Genomic DNA, 25,429 nt, shown 5'->3' with positions numbered 1-25,429 from the left:
GTCCTCGAGCTCGTCCCCGACTCGCGTTGGCACATGTTAACAGGACTTTAAAGTTTTATTAATAAGGATAAATCAGAGACGCCCCGCGGATGAAGTTGTCGGTGCCACGGTGCCATGGTCGGGCTCGCCTATAATTCGGCAGGGGTCTTTGGAAGCGGAGAGAGAGAGAGAGAGAGAGAGAGAGAGAGAGAGAGAGAGAGAGAGAGAGGGAGGGAGGAAGGTGCAGCGACATGCCGGTTTACGAGCATTGCCCACAATGTCGTGCGCGGTGCAACGCGAACGCGCAAAGATATTTATCGTCCTGCGCCGAGCGCGTCGAACCCTCCTTCGGATTCGTCTCCCTCTCGACTTCGAATCTCTCCTCTCTCTCTCTCTCTCTCTCTCTCTCTCTCTCTCTCTCTCTCTCTCTCTCTGTCGGATCGTACGCAGCCGACGCGGAAAGGTGCAGCTCGCATTCTCCGAGTTGGCTTGCTCGCGTGTAAATTCTCCGCTACTGTCATAAGTCGGGAGCTTAAAGGGTTAATTTGCGTGCGTTCACGGTGGAACCCTTATCGGCTCGCATAGTAAACGAAAATTACTTCGCTCCGAACCGACGAGAGCACCGACACGTCCGTAATTTCGTTCCTCCTCTTCTTCCTTCGTCGGTCAACCGAGCGAGAGGAGGAACGAGAGGAGGACGCCGAAGGAGAGCGGGGTAATTACGCAAGTCGAGTATATCGGTGGCGACGAAATTCCAAGAAGTTGGAAGAACCGTAAAGATTTCAACGACCTTCTCCAGCTAGCTTCGCCAGTGGCGTAGCCGCTACCTGCGACTCCCAAAGAAAGGCGACTCAATTTTTCTCCCAATTAGCGCGGCTTCTTTTGCCTATCGATCGAAAAAATCGATCCTCCTATCGAGTTATCGGCTCCTGCGCGAGTCGAACGAACAGAATTCGGACGGAGAGGAGAAAGAAGAGATTCGGACAGTCGCGAGGACGTCGGAGTCGCGTTGCGACCGAAACGCTGCTACTCGGCAGCTTCGGCCCCGTGGAATTATCCTCCTGTAAACACCTACCTAATTAAGATTGGAACATTTTAACGTCCTGTTCGGGGAGGCCAATAAAGCCTCTAACGTACGGCCAGTTTGTTAGGCGCTTATGGGATCGTTTAATTAATATTGGCGTCCGAGCGAGCGCGCTTGGTTCCAACGAGCGACCACCTCCGGCGTCGCTCCATCTCTCGAGCGTCGTCTCGCGCGCGCACGACCGAAACCTCGGGGATCTCGGTTGTATACGGGAGAGCGAGAGCGAGAGAGAGAGAGGGGGGGGGGAGGGTGGAAGGAAGGGGGAGAAAACAGGGGAGAAGGAGAAATGGCGACACGGGTACCTTGGGACCAAGAGCGAGACTCCTCTCGACGTGGCCATCTTCTTCCGTGAGGATTCCTCCTAAACGTTCCTCCTTCGACGAGGTTTCTCTTGAACGTTCCACCGAAGGAGAACCACACGACGGCAGCCGAAAATTAGCCCGGTTGGACCACCCAGTCGAGTAGTGCCAGACCAATCTCCCGAGCATGGACTAATCGAGCTTCGGACGCTCGCTTCGACACGGTGGTGGGGCTAATTGCGGCTCACCACCTTCGTACCTTCGTACCTTCGTACCTTCGAGAGGTCGACCTCTCTATTAAGAAACTTTTACGCAAGTGCATTTCGCGCCGTGCCGCACCGCGTCACGTATTAAATTGGCCGGTGCCAACGCACTTTTTTCTTCGATACGAATCTTTCCTCGCCGTCTATTCGCCGCGAGATATTTTTCAAATTACTCTTACCGTCGATAATCGTACGTATCCGCGCCATCTCCCTCTTCGTAGTATTTCTCCGATACATCCTCCCATGGAGCAACGTCTGCACCAAGATAAATAGCGGAGGTGCTTCTAAAGCGGGCGCGGCGTTCGGCTTTTAATCTCGCTAATTTTCGCGCCTAATAAACGTCCGTTAATCGGATCGTCCAAACGTTCCAAAAAGAAGACGAAGAAAAAGTAAACAGATTGTAAAGATCATCCCTTTGGCCATTTTACAGCTTCCGCTATCTTCGAAAGGTTGCAAGAGTACGCACGCTGCGATACGACGAGAGTTTCGAATATCTCGTGACTTTATGGCTACGCCAAATTCCAACTTCCCCCTGCTTCTCTTTCTCGTTCTCGCGCTCGCTCTTCCCCTCGACTCTTCTCCTTCGCTCCGAGTAAAACTATTTTATAGGAGATGTTAGACAGAAATTCTTTATTGCCCCTTCGCGACTCCTCTTCGTACGTAAAATTAAATTACACCTAAAAGCCCGTGTTCTACACGTCGACGAAAAACGTACGGGCTCTGTTACGTTCCGATTCGGTGCGGTTTTATTAATTTATTCTTCGAATCTATTAGCACTTTTTTTTTCTGGAAAATAAATCCGAGAGGCAAATTGTTATTTAATTAGGTATCTCAGTCGTCGTTAGAAATTGAATATTTTACTTACCTTTACTTTCGAGAATGGATAATGGAATGAATCGTGTCGTTGGTAACGGGATAAAGTCTAAAATTCGAAATCAAAGTCGAACCATACGTCCGTATATATTTAATCCACGCTTCGTCCAATCGCGTTGAAACGCGGTACACCGGTTGAAAGAAAACGGGAAAAAAGACAAGAGAAAAAAAAGGAATAAAAAAGAAAGAGAAAGAAAGAAAAAGAGTTACCTATCGCTTGTATCGCATGTAATGGCCGATAGCCGACGAGTCACATTTGCGACTACGTAAGCGCGTGAACGTAATCTGTTATGCATGAACTGTATCAGTCTTATGTACAAGAGTAAAAGAGATAAGAGCGATAAAGAAATTGACTCCATCTATTTCGCTCGCCGATCGAGAAGGAGAAAGGTAAATCGACTGATTAAGGTTGAAACAGGTAAGTGTCCTTATATTATTTCAGCAAGATATTAAACTCAAGGTGATAATATACTTAAAGGAGAAAAAGAAGAAAGAAAGAAAGAAGAAGGAAAAAAAAACAATATATAGGTATATCCTACGTGGCAACTCGTACGCGCGTACGTCGAGTAAGCAAGCATACCTATGGAAAAGAAACGCTGGAGATACGCGGAAAGCTTTAAGTGAAAAAATTAACGACCTCTTTCATTAACGCTAATGGTAAGCTAAGAAGAATAAACGTTACCTTCCCGTCTACGTCGATAATAAAACTAATCGCAAGACGTTGTTGTTAAAAATAATCGCAACGGTACCAAGGGGAAACGTCGATTATACTTAGAATTAATCCTTAAGGAGACCGTGAGAACCTTGCTACTATTTACATCTCGTTAACGTTTTATCGAATAGGCATCGGTACTTGAATACTTTTCTATACTTAAATGGTATGTACTAAGATAAGGTATAAATCACAAGACGCTTGGATATAAACGGGACGTTAATCGATCGGTACGCGAGGCGAAGCGCGAGTCAACGCGTCGCTCGCAACGCGCTTGTTTTAATATCATTTACATTAATATCGAGCGTATAAATATAGGGGTGCGCACGTTCTCGGGTTTGCAAAATAAGAGAGTAAACGTTACGAGACGGGTCAACGGCAGGTGTTGACGGTGGTCTTTACGAGACAGGTCTCGCAAGTGACCTCGCAGCAATATCTGAACCTGCACTGACAATTGACCTTCTCCTTGACTATCCTCGTGTCGTAGCCCCTGCCGCAACAGAGGAGCTCGCAACCTTCGACGCCGGGACTGGAGGAGTTGCATCGCCGGCCGACAGTACCGAGAGATCCCGTCTTCCGATTCGGCTTGCAGAAATCCGGCGAGTCCTCGCTATAAATCAGATCGAATCTACCGGGTGGCTTGATGGTCGGACCCTCGGTGATGAAGCTGTGCCCGTCGTTGCTCGGTATCACCTTCGCCGCCCCGTCGAACGACTCCTTCAGACGATCGCCGACCTCGCGAAAGGACGGCATCTTTCGCCAGCAGGTGCGCACGCTGCACGAGCCCGACAGCCCGTGGCACTTGCACTCGATCGTCATGAAATTCCTCACCGCCTGCGCCGTCAAACGCCTCGTCAAACGTGCCGTCAAACGTGCCGTCAAACGTGCCGTCGAACGTCCCGTCGAACGTCCGGTCCCAACGTCCGGTCCCCAGCGTCCCGTCCCCAGCGTCCATCGTCCACCGTCCATCGTCCAACGTCCAACGTCCAACGTCCAACGTTCGTCCCCCGAACCCATCCCCGTCCACTTACCAAACGTCCCGCGGCATTGTTGTGAAGCTTCACCAGCGTCTTGATGTCGCTACGTTTCCTATACGGCGCGTCCATGAAATCCTTCGACTTTCGAAAACCAAAATTGACGTTGTCGCCGCATCCGCCCCATTCCCACTCGCCCTCGGTAAGAAGATTCTTCTTTACGTCCGCCGTCAGCGCGAGTTTGCCCAGCCGATTGCCTGAAACGAGTTAGAGCTCGAGCTGCGATCTCGATAAACTAGCCGTACCTACAAATTCGAGGAGAGATAATCGAGGAAAGATACGTTTCGATCGAGCCCAGAAGAGAACTCTAATGAGGGAAGGCGCAAGCATCGAATCGGCGAGGGCGCGCTAGCCCGCGAGGAAATATAAATCGCCTTACCGGGGTATAGGGAGAGGAGGAGGGAATTTTATCTGTGGGACAAGCTTTTACCCTTCGTCGTCATCTTATCGCATGAACATTCCACAAGGTCACCCATGGTACAGGCCCTGGTAACCGCATAAGTAACTCCAGCGGCGGTGATGGCGTTCACGAAGCCAGTCTCCCTGGTATCTGAAAGCATCGAGGGGGGAATCCAGAATCAATTAATGGACTCTTGTTAAGGGAGCGAAATCCTCGACGTAAATCACTGATCGAAGCGGAAAGAAGAGACGCGTGTCCCTGCATGCGTGCGTGTCTCTGCGTGCGTGTCTCTGCGTGCGTGCGTGCGTGCGTGCGTGCGTGCGTGCGTGCGTGCGTGCATGCGTGCGTGCGTGCGACGAAGAAGCTTTAAAAAACGGTCAGAAGGCTGCGCGAATACTCAAGGAGGGATCGAAGAGAATGCCGTGAGATAAAAGTAAAAGAGGACGGGGGCTCGAGAAGCAAGAAGAGAGCTCCTTGCAAGCGGAAGAAACAGGTTGAAGGAAGAAAAGGTCGCGGAATCTCGGATCGGCCAAGAAACAAATCGGATTACGCGTCGTTCTTCGAGAAGCACATACGAAAAGATCGCTACCCCGCTCGCGTTTGCTCCCTCGCTCGGTCTCGCGGGGTGAATCGATTAATTAGCTCGCTTTCCAACTTTGAAATATGCCGGACGAACGGAGTCGTAGATCGAGAGAAACGATAATTCTTCCTTCTACGTGGATAGCTACGTGCGTAGGTACGCGTACGTATCTCTCGACGCTACTCGTCAGGGCGAATTTTCTAATCCTTTAACGAATATTCGGCCAATTAGGATTTCCTTGGAAGGAGAAGGGACGAAACGAATGGGAAGAAGGAAACGGGCGAATCGGCAACGATTCTCGGAATGTCTGGATACTCTCCCGAAGTATCCGTGGACGGTTCCTCCGCGCGCGCGCGATAGGACTAATTACGGCGGTAAATCGGTAAAGGCTGACCGAATCGGAGGCGCTTCGTCCTCGAAGCTTTCCGGCAGAGTGCGCAGGGAATTCGGATATCGAGTTGCCGATTTCTCAGATGGTTCCGTGACGCGGGTGGCAGACGGCTCGCCGGAGGTAGGTTCAATGTCGAAGAAGGTCTCGGGAGCGATAGTCGCTCGGCTCCCACGCGAACGAACGAACGAACGAACGAACGAACGAACGAACGAACGAACGAGCGTGCGTTCTCCGCTAACGAAATATCCTATTCCGTTTCACCTGTCACGTCTCCACTCCATCATTAAGCGAACAATGCGAGCGCTCCTAGTAGTTGCACCCCTTTTTAAATGGGCCAGATCGCATTTGCCTCCACCGGTGGGCGTTCGTTGGAACGCGTCCTCTTCCCAACCTTTTCTTGCCCATTGTCTCTCCCCCTCTCTCTCTCTCTCTCTCTCTCTCTACCTATAGGAATAACAGCAATAAGCATCCGGGCTTTTGCGAATCTCCGCGACGCCCACTCCTTTTTTCAACCTTTTTACGGATCCGCGTCGATCCCTTTTCTATCTCACTTCTTTCTTTCCCGACTCGCTCGGTGGTAAAAAGGCACGCAGCAAAGAACTCTATACCCTTGCCCTTTTCATCGATCTCGTCTCGCACGGCCATTACTCGAGGATTCTCACGCAAGAGCGAGGAGCAAAATCTCGCGGCGTGGATCGAGGGAACGTCGATAACGATCTCGACGGGGATTGCTCCGCGCGTAGGTGTGTCCAGAAGCTCGGTCCAAGTGACGAGCGGATGATCGGCCGCAAGCTCGACTCCGAAGAGATATCGCGCTGGCGTACGCGCGCGCGAGCTCTATCTCGATCGTGTGTGTGTCCGTCCTCGTGCGAGAGAGAGAGAGAGAGAGAGAGAGAGAGAGAAAGAGAAACGGACCAACAGAGGGAACGAAAAGAGAGAGAGAGAGGGAACGAGAAGGAGAGTCGTACGCGTTAAGCCTGATTCTCCGTGGTTCCCATGGATTCCAGGCGGGTATCTTCGGCGCGGATCGACGGACGAGCGGACGGACGGACGGACGGACGGACGGACGGACGGGTGGACGGACCGACGGACGAACGGAGCGAAGACGTAGGCCGAAGGAAGCTGCCACCGCCCGCGTATCTTCTGATGCATCGCCTCACCTTTCAGTGCGTATTTAAACGATACGATAGTTTTATACGAGCGATCTGATATCGAGGTTCGAGAGCGAAAGGCCCGCTCGCTCCTTCCTCCTCTTTCTCTTTCTCTTTCTCTTTCTCCTCCTCCTCCTCCTCCTCCACCTTCCACTCTCGACTCCTTCGACTACCTCGATCCCCGAGCACGTCGGCCTTTTAACATGACGGAAGCAACCGTTCTCCCTCCTTGCGACCTCCCGTTTGCACGATTTCTCGATCGTTTACGAAATTCTTCTCTCGATTTTTCCCTTCTTTCCTTCGTCTCTCTCTCTTTCTATCTATCTATCTATCTCCCTCTCTCTCTTCTCCCCATCCCGATAAACTCGCAAGTCGACGAATCAACGAAAAGAAAAAGTTCGATGGTGGAATTTACAAGAATTAACGCTTCGTGCACCTTTCGGCCTATCCTACGATCGTCGAAAAGCTAAAAGCCGATGATCAGAGAGGAAGCATCCATTCCGAAGGAACATGCCTGAATTATCATAACATCTCGAAGGAAGAGCGCGAGTTCCATACACGAGGACGTAAGAAAGTCGTTTCGTTCCATCGAGATTTTTCCGTCCGGTCGATCGCACGACACGCACGTCCGTCTCGTTCCTTTCGTTGTTCCTCTGGATCCTACTCTTCCTTGCGCTTCCTTGCGAACGGTTCGAGCAGAAAAGAAGAAGGAAAGAGCCAGCCCGGAGAATGCTCGAGGTGTAGAGGAGCAGCGGGTAATATAAATCACTTCGAATCAATTAGACACTAGGGATCGCGAGCCGATGATCTTGCATCGCCTTTCTCTCTCTTTCTCTCTGCCAGGTGCGGATTCTCTCTGTTCCTCCTGCATCCCTATCTTCGGCCCCTTCTTCTTCCTCCTTTCCCCGACTCGTTCCGACGGCTCGGCCAATTATCAACATTCCGGGGCATTATCCTCCGAGCGAGAGTTACGCCGTGTTTAATTGCGAGTCTTCTCTCTCTCTCTCTTTTTTTTTTTTTTATAAAATCAAGCATTCTAAGTCGCTAAACGCGAAAGAACAAGCTCGTGAACCCCGAGCGATAGATCGAACTCGAAAAACAAACCCAGTTTGATAACGTTAAAATATATCAGGTACATACATACAAAGCTTGAGCGAACGTAGGAATAGACACGTATTTCTAAATCCTTTGCAATACCGTATTCTGTGTTTGTCGTTTTTGCGTCGGACAAAAAGAAGGGAAAGAAGGAGGAGAAGAAGAAGAAGCAGAAGAAGAAGAAGAAAAAAGTGGTAGAAACAGAAGGCGGAGAAGTAAAGAGAGGGACAGAGAGGGACAGAGAGAGAAGGATACATTTTATCGAGGTTCCCTAAGAAAATCTACGATCGTTCTTTCGAGCGAGAGACGTCAGAAGGTTTGGTCGTCCTTGTAGCTAGCCGGCCGATCTTCTCGGCGATCGCGCTCGCCATTTATGGCGGAAAAGAAATTATAGCGACGACTCGCGACTACTCGCCGCTAACTTGGATGTTATCCACGGCGATTACCTCGGCGCTCTGTGTATCGCAATAAGCACGCGCTGACATATGCATAAATATCCGCGGTGCATCCTTTATCGATGCGTTACCTCTTCGAACGAGAGGCTAAAGGAGAAGGAACGAGGAATGCGCGTTCCATCCAAGAGAAAGAGAGAAGGGAACGCGCTCTCGAAACAAAGCGATCCGTTTGCCGAGCGCTAATTCGCGAGCTCTTCGGCAAAAGAAAGGAAAAAAAAAAAAGAAATGAAATGTAAAATATCCAAGGTTTTATCTCGAAATATCGTCGTCGTCGTCGACGTCGTCGTCGTCGTGATCGTCAGAGGATAATATCTTCTTGGTCCATTGGGATCTCCTGATTTATGGAATCCGATCGACTACGTATGCGGGCGCGCCTGCGCACGAAGAAATCCCCCGTAAATCACGAGCCGATTAATCGATCGAACGTATTATGTAAGGCGGCCGCAATTTGCGATCGGGAATCCTCGTGCACGGCCAGCCTAGGAATTATGTCGCGCGTCGTCCGGAGAACCTCGCGGAGGCGAGGAAGGAGAGAGAGAGAGAGAGAGAGAGAGAAGAGGCAGAGGGAGCCCGATCGGCCCTCGGCGATCGTATCGATCCCTCTCCCGCGGTGATTTGTTTGCTCGAGCACGTCGATTTATCGCGCGCGATGCGCCGATTCCTGCGTAATAGATCCTCCTCGGCGTCACCGAGACGTCCGTCGATTTCAATGGAACTCTCCGCTTTCAATGGACGCTTCTCAATGCGAACAAACTCGGTCTGATCTTCTACTTTGTTCTATAAAATCCTAATAGGCGAGTTTGCTCTAGAAAATCCCAATCTCTCTTAAAATCCACGACTTTCTTCCGTTCTACGTTAAATCCGATAAATATTAAAAGACGGAGGCGAAGGAAGATATTCGAGGACCGTGCTGGTGGACCAAAGAAAGAACGGAGGGAATTTCGTTCCCTCTCCTTCGCTCTCCTTTCCTCCTCGAAGAAAGAGCATTCAAACGTCAACGGCGAAGAGTCCTCCGAGTCTAACGGGCTAACAGATCTGTCCCGGTCCTTCGTCTTTCGTGCCTCCTCCTTTCCCTTCTTCTCCCTCGCGCGCCCACCTAGCCATGCCAGTTAAACGCACGGTAGTCGAGATACAATAAACGTACGGGACACTAAACTGTTTGCCGCTGTCAATTCTTTGTGCGAGCCACCGTCAACTCCTCGTTTTGTCTACAGTCCTTTTTAAAAGTACACCAAAGTCTCCTCGGTGCTCGGCCGTCCTCTCGTTTTACAGAATTTCGCGAGTTATATTCGAAATAGTTCGAATTAGATTTATATTTATAAAGGAACGAAAAGAGAAAGGAAAATATAACGGGTATCTCTAACTCGAAACGTGTTACCTGTGAGATAGCTCGAGTAGCCGTGGGACCTCCATTGTTGGCCAATATGACCAAGAGTTTGAGCAAAATATTATCAACAGCTGGTACCTTGACCGAGCGAGTTTGAACGGAACTAAGCTCTTTCGAAAAACAGAAATATCCCAAACTCGTGACTCATTTATGGGAATACCATTGGCTACCTTAGCAGTTGGACGTGACAAAAGAAGGACCATGAACGACGATGATGAACCGATGATTATCGTTGAGTTTCCTTTTCGTTTCCCGTTCGGTCATAAAATCAGTACCGTACAAAATTGCTTGTAAGAAAATGATGCATGGTCTTTCGATCCTCTCGTAGCGTACCGTTAGTTTTTCTACTCTTGAATCCGAGCCGTAAAAAAGACTGTTCTCCAAAGATGCAGAGAAAGAAAGAAAGAAAGAAATAAAAAAGGACAGCGAAAGAGAGAGAGAGAGAGAGAGAGAGAGAGAGAGAGAGAGAAGAAAAGAGAAAGGAAAGGAAGTGTACGCGTACGTAGCGTATTAGTTAGCACCGAGTATCGCTAAGGCGACAAAACGGTTAGCGCCGTGGCGCTAAATCCGCCTTAGCCTTTCATTATCGTCCTCCGCATTCTCTACCGGATGGAAGAGCAAAACGTGGAAATCGACGAGCCGTCTCGCTCGATACGTTATATCGTCCTTCCGAAGCAAATTCCTCGGGAACGAAAATTTTTCGGCGAGAACGAAGAGAAGAAAGAAGAGAAGAAAGGAGTGGTCGTGTATCGTATGTTATCGAATTTACTGGAAGATTTTTAGCGACGATACTGGGGGGGGGGGGGAGACCCGTGAGATATTCGGAGCTACGTGTTTACGAACCACCCGTGCCGACGAGCCTACTGCCAAATAATTAGCCTCGATTTAATGGCGATTCCATTTAGTTCAGCGCTCCCGCTTACCGGTCCTATTACCGATAAACACGCTTCTTCTGGGCGATCGTCCTCCTCGACGGTTAGGTGCGGGCGTATATCGCCGACCGGACCACCGCCATCGAAACAAACCGACCTCTAAACCGTTCTCTTTATTCCCGCGAGCGAAATATTCCCCTACGGTCTCTCGTTTTTTTAATACTTTCAGTTTGGCGATTTTCCTCGTATTATTTCATCGTAACCTACTCGATTAAAACGCATCGCGTCGCAATTTTGCGCGCGGAGATTCTTCTCTCGAGAGAAGTCGCATGTAGGTATGTATCTTTCGAAAGTGAACGGTCGGAAGGAGCAGAGCTCGATTATATCGATGCGCCAAGGTGAGCATCCTCGTTAGAGTTGAGAAACTTTTAAGAAAAAAGATGGAAGATTCCTGGCTCGAGCGAATCCTCATTCGGTTATCTACGTAAACGGAAGAAGAGAGGCTAATTATCGTTGAACTTTCATCTCTCGATTCTCTTTTTCTTCTCTTTTATAAAACTGAGATCTCGATTATCGTCTTCGACCAGGAAATCGTCGATACGCGCTGGATTTTACGAGCCCAACAAAACTTTAAGTTTTAGTAGAGGGTGAGAGAATTTTTGAAAGGTACTCGGTATCGGTCCGTTCCATTGAAATACGAAGAGACAAAGAGCATGAGAGAGAGAGAGAGAGAGAGAGAGAGAGAGAGAGAGAGAGAGAGAGAGAGAGACGAAGAGCGTGACGACAGCAACGATAAATTCCTTCCTCCTTTCCTTTCTCTTGGTAGTCCTTTCCACCGAGTTTTTGACGCCCGTGTTCGTCTTATCGCGACACGCGGCACCCCTCAATTAAGAGGTGCTGCTCGTCCACGAATGTTATACCAGTTTCCAGTACCGTCTTCGTCCGGACCACACAGCAGGAGCTACCTGAGAGACTCTGACCTATCGGGCCAGATCGCGCCCATAAAAATTAAACGTCGCCAGATAAATAAACGTCAATCGGGAATTAAGATAGGCGCCGCCGCTAGCGGGTGCTTCTCCTTCGCTGCTTTTTCTACGATCCACCCGTTAGGAATGCTCTCTCTCTCCAAACGGATAGATAACGCGACATCGAGCTTTAATATATAGCCCGAATTTTGGGCTATGGGAAAAGGACACCCTCCGTCCGGATATCTTTCTCCTTCGACGCAGCTCCTTCTTCTACCTGCCAACGCGAGTAATTAATTCGTCGATACGCTTAATCGTCTCAAGCCTTTCGGCTCGAAGCTTAAAGCACCAATTTAAGATCGAAGATACGTTGGATGGCTATCCTTTGGATTCTGATAGTCAAATATTTGAAAGATATCGCGCGCTTGTATCGATCCAGAGACTATAGATACGTTTGTATAACACAGGTATCCTAAATAAGTAGCTACGTACGACGTACGTTATCGAGTAGGTATTCGTCGTAATGAGAAAGGTTAGGTACGAAGGTCGAAAAGAGTGCGAGGATAAAATTTATGTGCTTTTAAGGGCCGTTCGAGAGAGGAGCGGATGGAGAAAAGGATAAACGTTTATGTCTCTTTTCCGACGTGTCTCGAGCGGACTAACGGTTAGCTCCAGTGGCGAGACACCATTTGTTCCGTGAATAGCGTTCGAGAGAGACTACCTACCACCGGACGACTCGAAAGGGACCTACATAGATATACGTATACATATATATATATATATATATATATATATATATATATATTTCTTTTTTCGTCTCGAGATTCCTACGGTGAGCTGTCCTCGCCTTGTCTCCTTTTTGTGGTTTCTATATCCGCTACTATGGACTGGTAGACGATTATCGGTCCGACGCGACAAGCGTTAACGCTTCGAACGATTTTCGTAAAGTCGAAAGATTCGTACTCATACGTACCCTATACGTAGCAGATTTTTAGTCACGTACCGTCGCCGCTCTTTCTTTCAAGTCCAAACTTTTACGACGAGAGCGACGCTTGAGAGATAGCACGCGTGTGGTATAAAAAGATTCGAAACTAAAATAATTTATGCGGCTTTAGGTTTAAGCGCTCGTAAATGGAAGGCTAATATACACATTAGAGGGAAAGTTGCAAATTATTTCGAGAGCACGATATAGGTTCACCGGAGGAGCCGAGACCCGTCACGAAGAACTTTACGATTTTCCAATGAAGCATATAATCGGACTTTGTCGTCTTTACGGCGTGGCGTGCGTCTTTATGGGGTGAGGCAAGGTCGTAAGCGGAGGGTAAAACGCAAATTAGCTTCTCCGGTCGTCTCGTCGGTCGGTGCTTCGAGTTCGTTCCTTCGATTCGAATTAAAATTTGCCTTACATCGAGATCCTTGTGCGCAATGGACGATAATCCGATACGGCGGCGATCCGAAGCCAACGATCGAAGCCGGCGATCGCGGCGGTGGCGGTGAATCTGCTCGCTTACTCGCGCCTGTTCGATTAATAATATCGTTTATTCCTCTTTTTCGATTTAGCAAAGCTTACACACTTTTCTAACATCGACTTTAGTAGAACAACAATAATAACATCGAGTCACGATCTTACTTCCCATCCTCCTATTATCCAATTAACGTAGTTCGCCTCGTAACCGCTTGCTCGGCAGATCGTTACTTGTATAATTTAAATTACGTTTAACTCGAAGCCGACAACTAGAAATTTCCACGCGCGATCGAGGCTTAAGCGAGGCTAAATTAATTCGAATCGTTCCATATTACCTACGTACACGGCTCGCATAATAATGCGCGAACAGGTTTAGAACCTAGGAGAAGATCTTTGCTCTGATCCTTATTCGGAGATATATACGTATATAGAAACCTAAACCACGCACACGTGCGCACCTGCGTATGTATACAAATATATATATAAACACACACACACACACGTACACGTGCGCGCGTAGGGGAGATGAAATAAATAAAAATAATAAATATGAAAACGTAAGATCGTCGTGGGGAAGGAGGGGTATGTACTTGTCCGGATACATCTCAATCGGGACCCCTCGTCATCGTCGCTCGAATGCCGATCCACGGGCCGGGGATAGTCGCTCTTAATTCGATCATCGATCGTCCGGCAACGTGAATTCCACGCGCTCGCACATGGCCGCACCAATACCGATAGAACGGGAGGCGCGTCCTAAATAATAATGATGATAATGGGTAGAGAAGCTCTCCTCTCGTTCCTCTATACTCTCGAGTCTCTCCAATTCAAGATATATCGATAGAGATCGATAGAGATCGTCGAGGCTCGATCTATAAGTCGGGACGCGACCGTTGTCCGGTGAAGCGAAGAGAGAAGGAGAGGGGGGAGCTCGACTCGAACGGCGAACGGCGAACGGCGAACGGCGAACGGCGGCCTTCTCGATCGTCGTTGGCAGTCAGGGCCTTTAATTAAGGGAACATATTGCCACTAATATCCGACGGACAGTGTCAATCTGTCAGGCTACCAAAAAGGCACCGATCTTGATAGCGGGTACCTAGGAGAGCGGCACGGCCTATCGGACACGCTGTCTTCGATTTAGTTGTTCCGCCAGATCACCCGGAATTAATACGTTCGACGGTTAACCGAACGAGCGAGCGAGCAGAAGCGGAGAGACAGAGAGAGAGAGAGAGAGAGAGAGAGAGAGAGAGAGAGAGAGAGAGAGAGAGAGACGGCTCCTCGAGACAGTCGTACCATGAAGAGTATCTGTCGAGCTTATCGACGTCTTTTCTCTCTCTCTCTCTCTCTCTCTCTCTCTCTCTCTCTCTCTCTCTCTCTCTCTCTCTGATAGACGTTGCGTATTTATCTTTCTTCTTAAATGTTACCTTCGCTCGAACGAATAACGCTTACTTTATATCCGATATCGTTCCCCGTCATAACATTATTACGTCTTCTCGCTAGCTATCGAGATCGAGTAATTACGACTGTATTCTACGTTCGAAGGAAGCAGAAGCAATAAAAGCGTAAGGTCGTAAAGTAAACAAAAAGATGGGAAAAAAGAAAAGAAAAGAAAAGAAAAGAAGAAGAGGAAAAAAACTTTCTATCGAGCGGAGACCGTGTCGAAACTTAAACGGACATAATCGCGAGTGACGAGGGGCGCAAGGTCGTGGGTCCGCGGTAGAAAGGGTTCCTCGGTGGCCCTTCGGAGACCCTTTGGGGGCCCAACCGCTTTCAGGAGCGAAAAAGGTGGGCGCGCACGACAATGCACACACACTGCCGGCAGATTACAGGGCGCTTCTCCTCTTCGACATTGCCCGAACCGGATGTCGATTATACACTCGCCCTTCTCCAAGCCGATTCGTTACGATTAAATGCCGCTTCTACTACGGCACACACCTCCCAAAGCACCTCTCTTATCCTCGAGTTTGATCGACGAACGTGCCGCTATTGCTTACAAATTAATCTCGTATCGTCCTTTCGAATTAGTATCCAAAATACTTAACCGTAATAACCATTTCTTTATCGCCTTACCGCGTAAAAGAATTTTCCTCAGGGATCGCCGTATCGTCGTACAATTCCATCTGCGATTTCTAAACTGGTGTTGACATTCTCTCGTACCGACTTGAACGCCTTTTGCGATCTCCTTCAACAAGGACGGCTCCTTTCGGCAAATGTCGGCGAGCTTTCCTTTCAATCTTCTCGTTTTCTTGCAAACGAGCATCGGATCCATCACCATCTGACTTCCTACCGTCCTGAAAGTAAGAAAGAAATTATTTTCGACGAGTTATTCCATCGATCGACGACGAATCGTTCCGAGAAGATACGCGCCGTCGCTATTACGTAGGAAGAATGAGCATCGTTTGTTTATAGTTTGGTAACCCGCGATACGACGGTCACGGACTTTGAAAGTAAACATCGGCTCGATTGAAAAACGACGTGACCGTCCCGATTGTTTACTCTTAAATCTCTTCGCAACGTTCGTCGATAAGGATCGATGGTAAGAGCAAGGATTTTTCATCTCCTTCTTATTAATAGGAAAACAAAAATTCGAGAACTCGTGGTAACGCGGAAGAGAGTCCTCGGCGAAGAGTGATTTTCCTCGAACAATTATTTTCCACGCTGTCCGCGACTGAATTCGTAGGAACGAACACGATGTTTGCGCATAGTCGCGATTACATTGACAAATCGCGATCGAAATTATAAATGCATTCCGCGCGAGGAGTAAGGAAGATGAAGTGGAGAGAACGAGAGATGAACGATATATATTTTCGAGAGGAGCTGCGAACGATGAAAGACGCGGAGAGAGTTTGCGCTATTTGTTCGGGAGGGAAAGAGACGAGCAGAGAGAGAGAGAGAGAGAGAGAGAGAGAGAGAGAGAGCAAAGATGCCGAGAGTCGGAATAATTTACGGAAGCCACAAATCCCTCGACGTGACATTCGCTAAGTTGCCGGTTATTTAGCCTGGCCATATCTTTCGTGCCCAATGAAGAAAAAGATAGAGTTTCGCGCACGAGATTAAGCTTCGAAATCTTCTCGTGCTACTCTCTCTCTCTCTCTCTCTCTCTCTCTCTCTCTCTCTCTCTCTCTCTCTCTCTCTCTTGGAAAATTCAAAGAATTCGTCAAGGGCTGGGCGTAGACGCAAGATTTCGAGGTTCTTGCCGATGGGAGTCGATGCTTCTTAGATCGAAAAGTACTCGAAAAAGTAGAAAAGTAATTAATGTCCGGCGATGACCGTGGGTACCGCGATGCTTTCTCGTTTCGTTCCTAAAGACGCGAACGACTCGCGCTGGCAAAAAAAGCGAAGCAAGAAGGAAGATTCTTCGAGACGACACGATCGTTGAAGGATCGCGCGTATAATTTCGATCTTCCCGGAGAAAACGCGAAAGTCTCGCCGGTAAACGAGCATTCCTATCGCTCGTAATTTCTTCTCCGTCTCCGGAGAATTCTTTCCGATCTCGAACGACGAAGACCCTTGACTGTTCCTCGTCGACACCGTTAACGATCGCGAGAGCCAAAGCAAACGCGCGAGCGAATCGCGAAGAGAGAGGACGAGGAAAAAGCAACGAATGCCGGACGACGATTACCAGGGTGGACGATCGAGTGGACACTCGAATCGAGTCGAAGACGAACAAGACGACGGCATTACGACGATTAAAAATTAGCAGGAGCGATTACAGGTACTTACCGGCGACAGGCAACGTAACGACTCGAATCTGGGCTTGTACGAAAAATAGGAGAGTATTTAAAGTGAAACTCGAAAAAGAGAGAAAGATTGCGAGGTGGAAAGGAGGATAAGAGAAAGAAAAAAAAAGAGAGAAAAAAAGGAGAGAGAAAAGAAAAAAGAAGAAGAAGAGAAATAATGCTCCTCTTTGGAAAAGAGAAGATAGAGAGAAGAGACGTTCTCGAAGTCGACCTTCGTTACGAAACGTTAATTAAGATCATTAGTTCTGCGTCGGTAGGATGCCGGGTCGCGTACACGACGGACTCTCGGGAATGCAACGACCTTAATGGCAATAATTCCGTTAAGGACGGTTGCTCGCTCGTGTTCGCGTTGCGGCACGGCTCGTCTCGAGGTCGCTCCCGAGATATCGAGAGTCCTACGAGTACGTACCGGTAGAGGAAGAAGGAGACGAAGACGAAGACGAAGACGAAGACGAAGACGAAGAAGAAGACGAAGAAGAAGACGAAGAAGAAGAAGAAGAAGAAGAAGAAGAAGAAGGAACGCCGAGCAGAGTCGAGCCGAGTCGAGCCGAGTCGCGTAAATGCGACGTGAGAGAAGGGGCCGAGTGACATCGTCATTTGGGAGGAGGATTCCTATAGCGAGCAACGACCATAACCATAAGCGCAAGAACGTCGAATAGCACTCGCGCGACCGGGAAAACAGCAAAATTTTCCACTCTCGAGATCTTTCTCGACTCATCGATATTTCCGGCGGTGATCTAGCGACTCGGCTGCTCGCGCTCGCGCTTTCTTAGAATCGTCTATGCGGACTATTTCGTGCCGAGCATCAATCTGCCTAGGAATAGGAATCCAGCGGTATCGTGCTCGACGGCGGCGAGACGATGCCAAGAACGAGACGAGAGGAGTCTCTCTCTCTCTTTCTGCTTCTTCCCCCTCTCTTCTCCTCCCCGTTTCCCCGTAATCAACCTAAAGCTCTTTGCGATCCGGGCGATTCGGGATTCGAGTAAACGCCAAAGAAACGGTTTGGCGCTTTAACCGAGTAGTGGCCAACATCCCTTTCACGGAGGGATAATAAAATGACGACGTTATCGCAAACACGTCGCGTTTGACGACCATCCTGGTTATGTCAGCGCTTCTCCACGCGCGTACTATTAATAAACGCGAGGAAAGCTTTAATGGGACTGAAAAGTGTCTGGACGAGCTGCCTACTCCGCACATACGGAACGTGCGCGACTCTCCCTATGAAATCGATTAGGCCGTTTACGATTCGCTTTTACGATCGTGAGACTCTTAAGATCCTACCGATAAACGTTTTCCAAGTTTCTCGCTTGAGTCGAAACATTTTGCCTCTTCCTTGAAATTCGACTTTCATTTCCCTCGATAAAGCTATCAAAATTTATCTATCGACTTGGACGAACACTCGTGTATCTTTAACCAGCGCCAGAAGGCAGCTCTTCCGAGAACGTCGGCGATGCTCGCTCGTTCGAAACTTCTTCGATATCTAAACGAACGACAATCGAGCGAGATATTACTCGATCGTCTCTCGCGTTATAATTTCCTCCTTGGTTTGAAACAGAAGAAGTCAAGGAACAGATAAAAAAAGAATATAGAGTGGTAGTAGGTGATGGTGGAGAAGGAGGAGGAGGAGGAGGAGGAGAAAAAAAGAAGAAGAAGAAGAAGAAGAAGAAAAAGAAGAAGAAGGAGAATAAGAGCGAGCTCTCGTCCTCGCGTCGTGGACGGTGGAGGCAAGAAAAGGAACTCGGGGATGGATACGTCGTCGTCGCGAACGAAAAGCGTGGAGAGGCCGGTTAGGGCGGCCGACTTATTTATTGCCTCATTAGACGCACTCACTTTGCTCGAAGGCAGCTCCACGCTGTCTGCTCGGATAGACAGTGACGAGAGCAGCGTAGCTGCTGCCGCTGCCGCTGCTGCTGCTGCTGCTGTTGCTGCTACTACTCGCTCGCTAGCTCGGCGTGTGTGCTCTCGATGAACACGAGAGAGGAGAGGACAGCCGGGACGGCCCGAGGAAGAGAGTAGAGAGGAGAAAAAAAAGAAGGATCCGTTGCAAGGGCCGCGACTGCTCTTCGGTTCGGCCGAAAGGATGTGCACTTTTCTCTCTCTCTCTTTCTCTCTATCTATCTATCTGGCCCTTTCGCTCCCCCGTCCTTCCGCGGCTGGAAAGAGGGAAGAGTCGTTCGGTCCAGCGAAATTCTTCGAATATCTCCCGCCGCAACGAACGAGACTCTCGGGGATAAGAAGAAACGACGACGGAAGTCGGGAACCTTGCGATCAAGGACGCTGCATCGGAGTATTCACCTCCGCCTTTCTTTCCTTCGTCCTAAAGCTTTTTTCTCCCCGATTAAAGGGCAAACGTACGGCGAACGTTTACCACCCACCGACATAACGAGTAGCCGACGATGACGAAAGGTAAACGAATAGGAAGAACTCGAGGCACCTCCGTTTTGGCGCTGCCACTTTACGACGATGGATCTTCCTCGTCTGCCCTCGGTTCTTTTTCTTTTTCTTTTTCTTTTTCGTCGTCGTCGTCGTCGTCGTCGTCGTCGTCGTCGCCGCCGCCGCCACCGTCGGAAGCAACAAGAGAATGATTTAGATTAAGCGCACGTATTTAGCAACCAAGAACTGTTGTGACTTTGGACTTCCTCTCACTCCGGGACTCTGCTCGGCTTTCTCGTATTTTCTCTTTTCGTCGAGAGGAAAGAATCGAAAATGCCGAGCGGTGCAGCATTCGTTACGTATAAAACGCTCGGCTGTTCGTTCACGGAATGTCAGTGGAAGGTAGAAAGAAAGAAAGAAAGAGAAAGAAAGAAAGAAAGAAAGAAAGAAAGAAAGAAAGGAAGAAAGGAAGAAAGAGAGAGAGAAAGAGAGAGAGGCGTAAAAACGCGAGTGCGACAAGAGGAGGGTGAGGCGAGGCGGGAATGTCTCGAACAAATTGGTGGCAAGGGTCAGGCCACGGCAGGCCCGCCCGGCTCGCTCCTTGGTTTCTTTCGGAATCTCAAGGAATCCCTTTTTCTTCTTCTTCTTCTTCTTCTTCTTCTTCTTCCTCCTCTTCTCGTACTTCTTCTCGTACTTCTTCTCGTCCGACTCGACTCGCGAAAACTCGAAATCGCTTCTACGCTCTAAGGAGAACGGAACGTCGTTCTTACGAGAAACGACGATCCGGCGTAGCGAGCAGCAAAGCGCACGGCCATAAATCCTTCCGCTTATTTCGAGCGCACACGAGCGACGGTAGGTACTCGACGGCGGCCGATGAAAAAGAGGGACCAGAGAGGGATGGATGAAAATCTCTTCATCGAGCATGTTTCCTCGTACCAGGCGGACAATTATTCCTGGCACGTAACGATAATGAAACCGATAATTGGAAGAAGCCCGATAAAATTAGGATAATCCACGATAGAGGTGGAGTTCTTAAAATTCCATACATAGCAGGTGTACGATACACGCGCCGTCGAAACAATTTCGAATTCTTCTCTCTCTCTCTCTCTCTCTCTCTCTCTCTCTCTCTCTCTCCCTCTCTCTTTATCTATCTATCTCATCCTTCATGCTCCAAACATTCCACAAAAATCGATCGTCCTATCGAGCCCGCGCAGAACAGTAGGACGTTCTACGATGATCGGAAACGATCGGAGCGGTACGCTTCCCCGATTTTGTTAGCAGTACTCGTTGGGAAAGAAGATCGAGCGTCCGAAAAGCAAAGTATCCGACGAGGGAAGATTTCTTCGCGGAGCGAGAGAGCAAAGAAGGGCCGAAAGTAGAAAATTGAAAAAAAGCATCGAGCACTAACTCACGCCTCGCATAAAGTCGCATTAGTACCGTACCATTGGCGCGGCAAAACCGTGACCGATCGGTCACCCCGAGGGGGTTAACTCCCGGTAAATCATTCGTAGCCATTGTGGTGGCTCGTGAAAGAACGAGAGGAAAAGAATGGTCGAAAAAAGAAAGAGCACAGAGAAAGTCAAGTGCTAGAGTGCACGAGAAAAGGAATAAAAGTTAAAAGAACGCGAAAGGTAAGGAGCTCGTAGGCGATACTCGCTATCGCGGAGAAAGGAGACGGACGAGAGGAGGCACGAGATGGAACGCTTCGACGCTCATTATCGCGGAAAGCGTGAAGGATTGGGATTTGAGGAGAATCTCGAAGTTCGTCTCTTTCTCTCTCTCTCTCTCTCTCTCTCTCTCTCTCTTTCTCTCTCTCTCGACATAGAGCGGAGAAAACGATATATTTATGGAGTGGACGACGTGACCGTGAACGATCGAGGGTTCGCGAACTATATTTAATAGGACGTGCCAGAAGAGAAAAGTCTTTCTTACGAAAATCGATCGTCCAAGAAAGAGAAAGAGAAAGAGAAAGAAGAAGAGGAGGAGGAGGAAGGCTCGCGTTCTTTCCTTACGATCGCGCGCGCACCGACTCGCGAGAGAAAGAGTACGATGCGCAGGTGAGAGGGTATAAAAAAAGAAAGAGAGAGAAAGAGAGAGAAAGAGAGAGAAGGGGGAGCATCGAGTTGTCCAACCAGCGAGAACGTAGTCGCGGACTGCCCACCGCGGCTCATTGGCCGACTTGTCGAGTGCGAGCTCGACCGAACGCTATCGCTTTATCGCTCGTCGGCAACCGAATCTCGGCTATTACGATTCTTCCTCGCTCCTTTTGTCTTTCGAAGGAAAGAGAAAGTAAGTATTCGTGGGACGACACCAGAGGCCGATCGAAAGATCGCGACGAGAGCTACGAGATTCGAGCTCGAAAGTTTGTTCTCGTCTAGATAGAAGAGAGTCTGGAACTCTGAAATGAATTCTTTATAAACAACGTTTGGGAAGAATCGAAGCTACTTTAAAGATCGCTCCCTGTAGACCGACTATGCTCCTTCTCTCTCTCTCTCTCTCTCTCTCTCTCTCTCTCTCTCTCTCTCTCTCTCTCTCTCTCGTTCTCTCTCGTCTAAGAGAGCTAAACGCCGTAAAATCGAGGCAAGAAAAACGCTGCGAGTGGACGAGAAGGAGAGCGAGAGGCGGAGGAGGAGGACTTGAAAGGAAGGCAAGGAAGAAACGTGGAACGAAGCTCGTGTATTCCCAGTCCTCCGTGTCCTCGCGTTTCTCCGGATACCACCGAGCAAGCGAGCGAGTAAAAGAGAAAGAGAGACAGCGAGAGAGAGAGAGGAAGAGAGAAACGTACGGGCAAGGGCAGAAAGAAAGAGAAAGAGAGAAGGAATATCCGCGAAGTCGAGAGGAAGAAAGAGAAGAGAAACCTGCCGACTTACAAATTATACGCGCTCAACGAGATTTACGGGTGACGCTTTGAGCGAGACCATTGTCCATCCTCGCTCACTTCTTTGCCTCTTTACTCCTCCACTCTTGGCCGTCTTTGTCCACGCGAGGGGATCCTTCGTTCCCGAACGTCTTTCTACGCTTTCGTCCCTCTGTCCTTTCGAACGCGCTAGCGAGCGAGCGAGATAGAGAGAGAGAGAGAGAGAGAGAGAGAGAGAAAGGGGGTAGTATTCGTCGCGAAAAAAGCGGAGAATGCCGATCGACGAAAGAGAATCCGGTTCCGATCGGAGTAATCGGGCCCTCGCGTCCCGCGGTTCTCGTGAGAAGGACGTTACTTGCGACTCGATGACGGACGATCTACGATTTACGATCTCGACGTCTTGCCCCTTCTCTCCGGTTTTCGACGAGCGGCCGAGTGCAAAAATTGACAAAACTCTCGGGAAGGCAAATACGATCGAGGAAATCGTACGAACGCTTTCGCTTCGACGTATCTTCCGACGGACCTTTCGAACGTACGCAGACGAGAAAATATGCCTCGGAGAGGCTTCGAGCGTCGTAACGCGAAAGAAAATTCCCCGGGCGACCGTTAAATACCTGTTATCAAAACAAACGGTCGACCTCCTAATATATTTATCAAACACGCACCGGCGACGGAGACGACGAGGACTGCGACGGCGAGTACTGCGACGAGTGAAACAGGTAAGCGAAGCGAGCTCGACTAACGAGGTGCGGCTGTACAACACATCGACGAAGCGCAGAAATCCCCTTTAAATCGTAAACCAATATTTGAGAGGCCTTTAAAGACCCCCGAAGCACCTTTCGCCCTTTACGAGCGCGACGCGCGACGCGCGACGAACCTACTCAAGGTCGCGTACCTTCCAACGTACGCGAAAGATCTCGATCCTCGGTTCTCCCTACGAGAATCAGCCTCGACGCAAGTTCTTTCCCATTGCGTCGGCGAAAAATATTAATGAAAAATTAGCACGAACGTTCGAACGACTTTTCGAAAGAGGGAGAGAGGCCCTGGCCCGTGAGACAGAAGATGACGATTCATCTCCGGATGCTGAAATCTCTCTCGGGTGGCAATTACGCGATAAGGTTCTATCGTCGTGTAAACATTTACATACCAAAGTGGAGTACACAGCGCCTACTCCGAGCTACCGAGTAATTTACCGTTTCCCAACGTACGACTCTCTTTTTCTCTCCCCTCTCTCTCTCTCTCTCTCTCTCTCTTTCTTTCCATCACGCGAGAACGGCGTAGAACGCGATACGCCTTTCTTTAATGTTTTTCCCATTTGCCCCATTTGCGAATGACATACCTTTACTAAATAAAGAAGAAGAATTCGCAGCGAAAAGGAACGAGTAATCTACCAAAGTATGTTGATAAATCACCTTAATGAATAATTCATTGGCGAAGGCGTAAATCTTTGACGTTCCGATGGAAGCGAACCGCGACCAACGACCACGAATAAATATCTACTTTCGATCGTCTCACGGTCGTAGATCTCGTTGATACGCGCAAGTGAATAATCGAGAAAGGATTTACTGCGCCGTTAATCGTTTTACACGAGCGTAATGCGTCGGTAATTGATAATCCAGATGTCACGCTCGAAAACTCGAGCATTTAGAGGCGCGCGTCGCGCCGTTGCCAAAGGCGAACATTTTTCGCGTTATTACGTCGGAGATGGAATTTTATTAATCGAAACGCGAGTAGGCCTTTTCACGGGTTCGTTTCGAAGATGCCGAGTCGGGATAGACGTCGTCGGGATAGACGTCGTCGGGATAGACGGGCCGATAATTTTTCGACGAGGGAAAATTCGTCGAGGTAGAAGAACGATTCGTGGCGAAGAAAGGAGAGAAAGTAAATCGCGTAAGAGGGAGGAGGGAGAACGGAGGGAGCGAAGCAAGATCGAGGAAAGATAAGGTCTCGAGAGCGAGATTCCAGTCAAAACTCGTCGCATCGCGCTAGCTCTTGTGCGTCTGTCGTTAAGTCGTCAAGGTTAGTGCCACTTAAAGGAAGGAAAAGAAGAGTTTCCCTACTTTTTTGTTTCCTTTTCAGTCTTCTTTTTTTTCGTTTCTTTTTTTCTCATCGTTTTTGTTTTCTTTCTCTTCTTTACACGTAGCTCCGTGTAAACCGTAGACGCGCTACCAGATACCAAGAGACCTCGTAACGCACGTTGTTTGTTTGAACCCTTCTTTTTATGGTCGTCACGTGTCGCGGCGCTAAGGACACTCTCGGTACTGTTACACCTTTGCCTCTTTATCTCTCGCCTTTCGAACGTCACGGATGTCAACGCGAACGCTTTCCTTCGGATAACGGTTTGACAATGAAGCGCGATAACCCGTTTATCAAAGACCGCTCTTAAGGGACTTTAACGTCGTCGTTACCGCTCTTCGATACTCGACGGGAACCAGACGCACGAGTCGATGCTCCTCTCTCTCTCTCTCTCTCTCTCTCTCTCTCTCTCTCTCTCTCTCTCTGTCTTGGAAGATTTTTATCACGACTCGGGAGAGAAAACGGGAGGACTTACCAAAACGATCCGGTAATCGGGGTGACGAGGAGGAGGCAGATCGCCAGGAGAACGGGGCGCATCTCCGTCCCCTCTGGCCCTCTTTTCAAACTCCTGGTTCCTTGGCGCGCACCAACTCCCTTCGAAGGAAAAGCGAGCACCTTTCACCGTCGAACGCGATCTCGAACACTCCTCGACGAACTTTCCAAATCTATTTGGCTTCTTTTTTTTCTTCATACGCCGACCAAAGCTCTCGAGTCGGAATCAGCAAATCGCTTCGATGCTCTTTTCTCCGACTTCGCCAGCGAAAAGAAGTAGAAAGGACGGAAAGACTACGTCGAGAGAGACGGAAAAGGACGAAAGCTTCATGACGAGAGATCCCCCTCTCTTTCCGTTTATCTCCGCGAACGAAACGATCCGTCTCCGTTCGGAAGACGCGGATCTTCCGGATCGCGAGAAGGATCGATTCGCGCGATTCGGAGAACGATCCGGAAGAAGTTGGACTTCCGGTCTCGTGGAAGTCACTTGCCCCTCTCTCCTCCCGTATCCCCACCCTGCTCGAGGACGGACTCGTTCCTCTTCCTTCGCACCCTCCCTCTGCGTCGGGCTGTCTTTCTCTCTCTCTCTCTCTCTCGTTCTCTCTCTTCCTCTCTCTTCCTCTCTCTTCCTCTCTGTCTCCGTCTCTCTCTCTCTCTCTCTCCCCCTTTCTCTCCCAAAGACACCGGCCACCGCGAAGAGCGCGAGAAGAGGCAGGCAGTCGTAGTAAAACGGATCGTAATAAAACGGTCTTTTCTTCCGGCGGGGACAAAAACGCGTCGCGTTCCTGCCAGAACTACGTCACCACGATCTTTGAGTGTTGCCTTACCCCCACCAACCGAGTTCTGGGGAGTAGAGAAGAGCTGCCCCCACCATCCGTCCAACTTCTTC

General features: G+C 49.2%; 1 protein-coding gene across 3 annotated transcripts; it reads right to left on the bottom strand.

Annotated features, from left to right (window-relative positions):
- Positions 1-2,560: 2,560 nt before the first annotated feature.
- LOC122630258 (protein Wnt-6-like) lies at positions 2,561-25,429 on the bottom strand. 3 transcript variants are annotated; one of them, XM_043814580.1, is made up of 5 exons: positions 25,368-25,429; positions 15,073-15,293; positions 4,675-4,794; positions 4,242-4,441; positions 2,561-4,044 (listed from the first exon to the last, which is right to left on the bottom strand). In XM_043814580.1, exons 1-5 carry the CDS (start codon positions 25,412-25,414, stop codon positions 3,583-3,585), a joined length of 1,050 nt encoding a protein of 349 aa, XP_043670515.1. In that variant the 5' UTR covers positions 25,415-25,429; the 3' UTR covers positions 2,561-3,582. The 3 variants fall into 3 exon arrangements, with proteins under 3 accessions (XP_043670515.1, XP_043670514.1, XP_043670516.1); XM_043814579.1 differs by lacking the exon at positions 25,368-25,429 and adding an exon at positions 24,524-25,148; XM_043814581.1 differs by lacking the exon at positions 25,368-25,429 and adding an exon at positions 18,573-20,216.

The sequence above is a fragment of the Vespula pensylvanica genome, chromosome 6 (assembly GCF_014466175.1).
Source record: "Vespula pensylvanica isolate Volc-1 chromosome 6, ASM1446617v1, whole genome shotgun sequence".
Classification (NCBI taxonomy): Eukaryota; Metazoa; Arthropoda; class Insecta; order Hymenoptera; family Vespidae; genus Vespula; species Vespula pensylvanica.
Note: the sequence above shows the minus strand (reverse complement) of the source record. Positions and strands in the feature narration are given on the sequence as shown.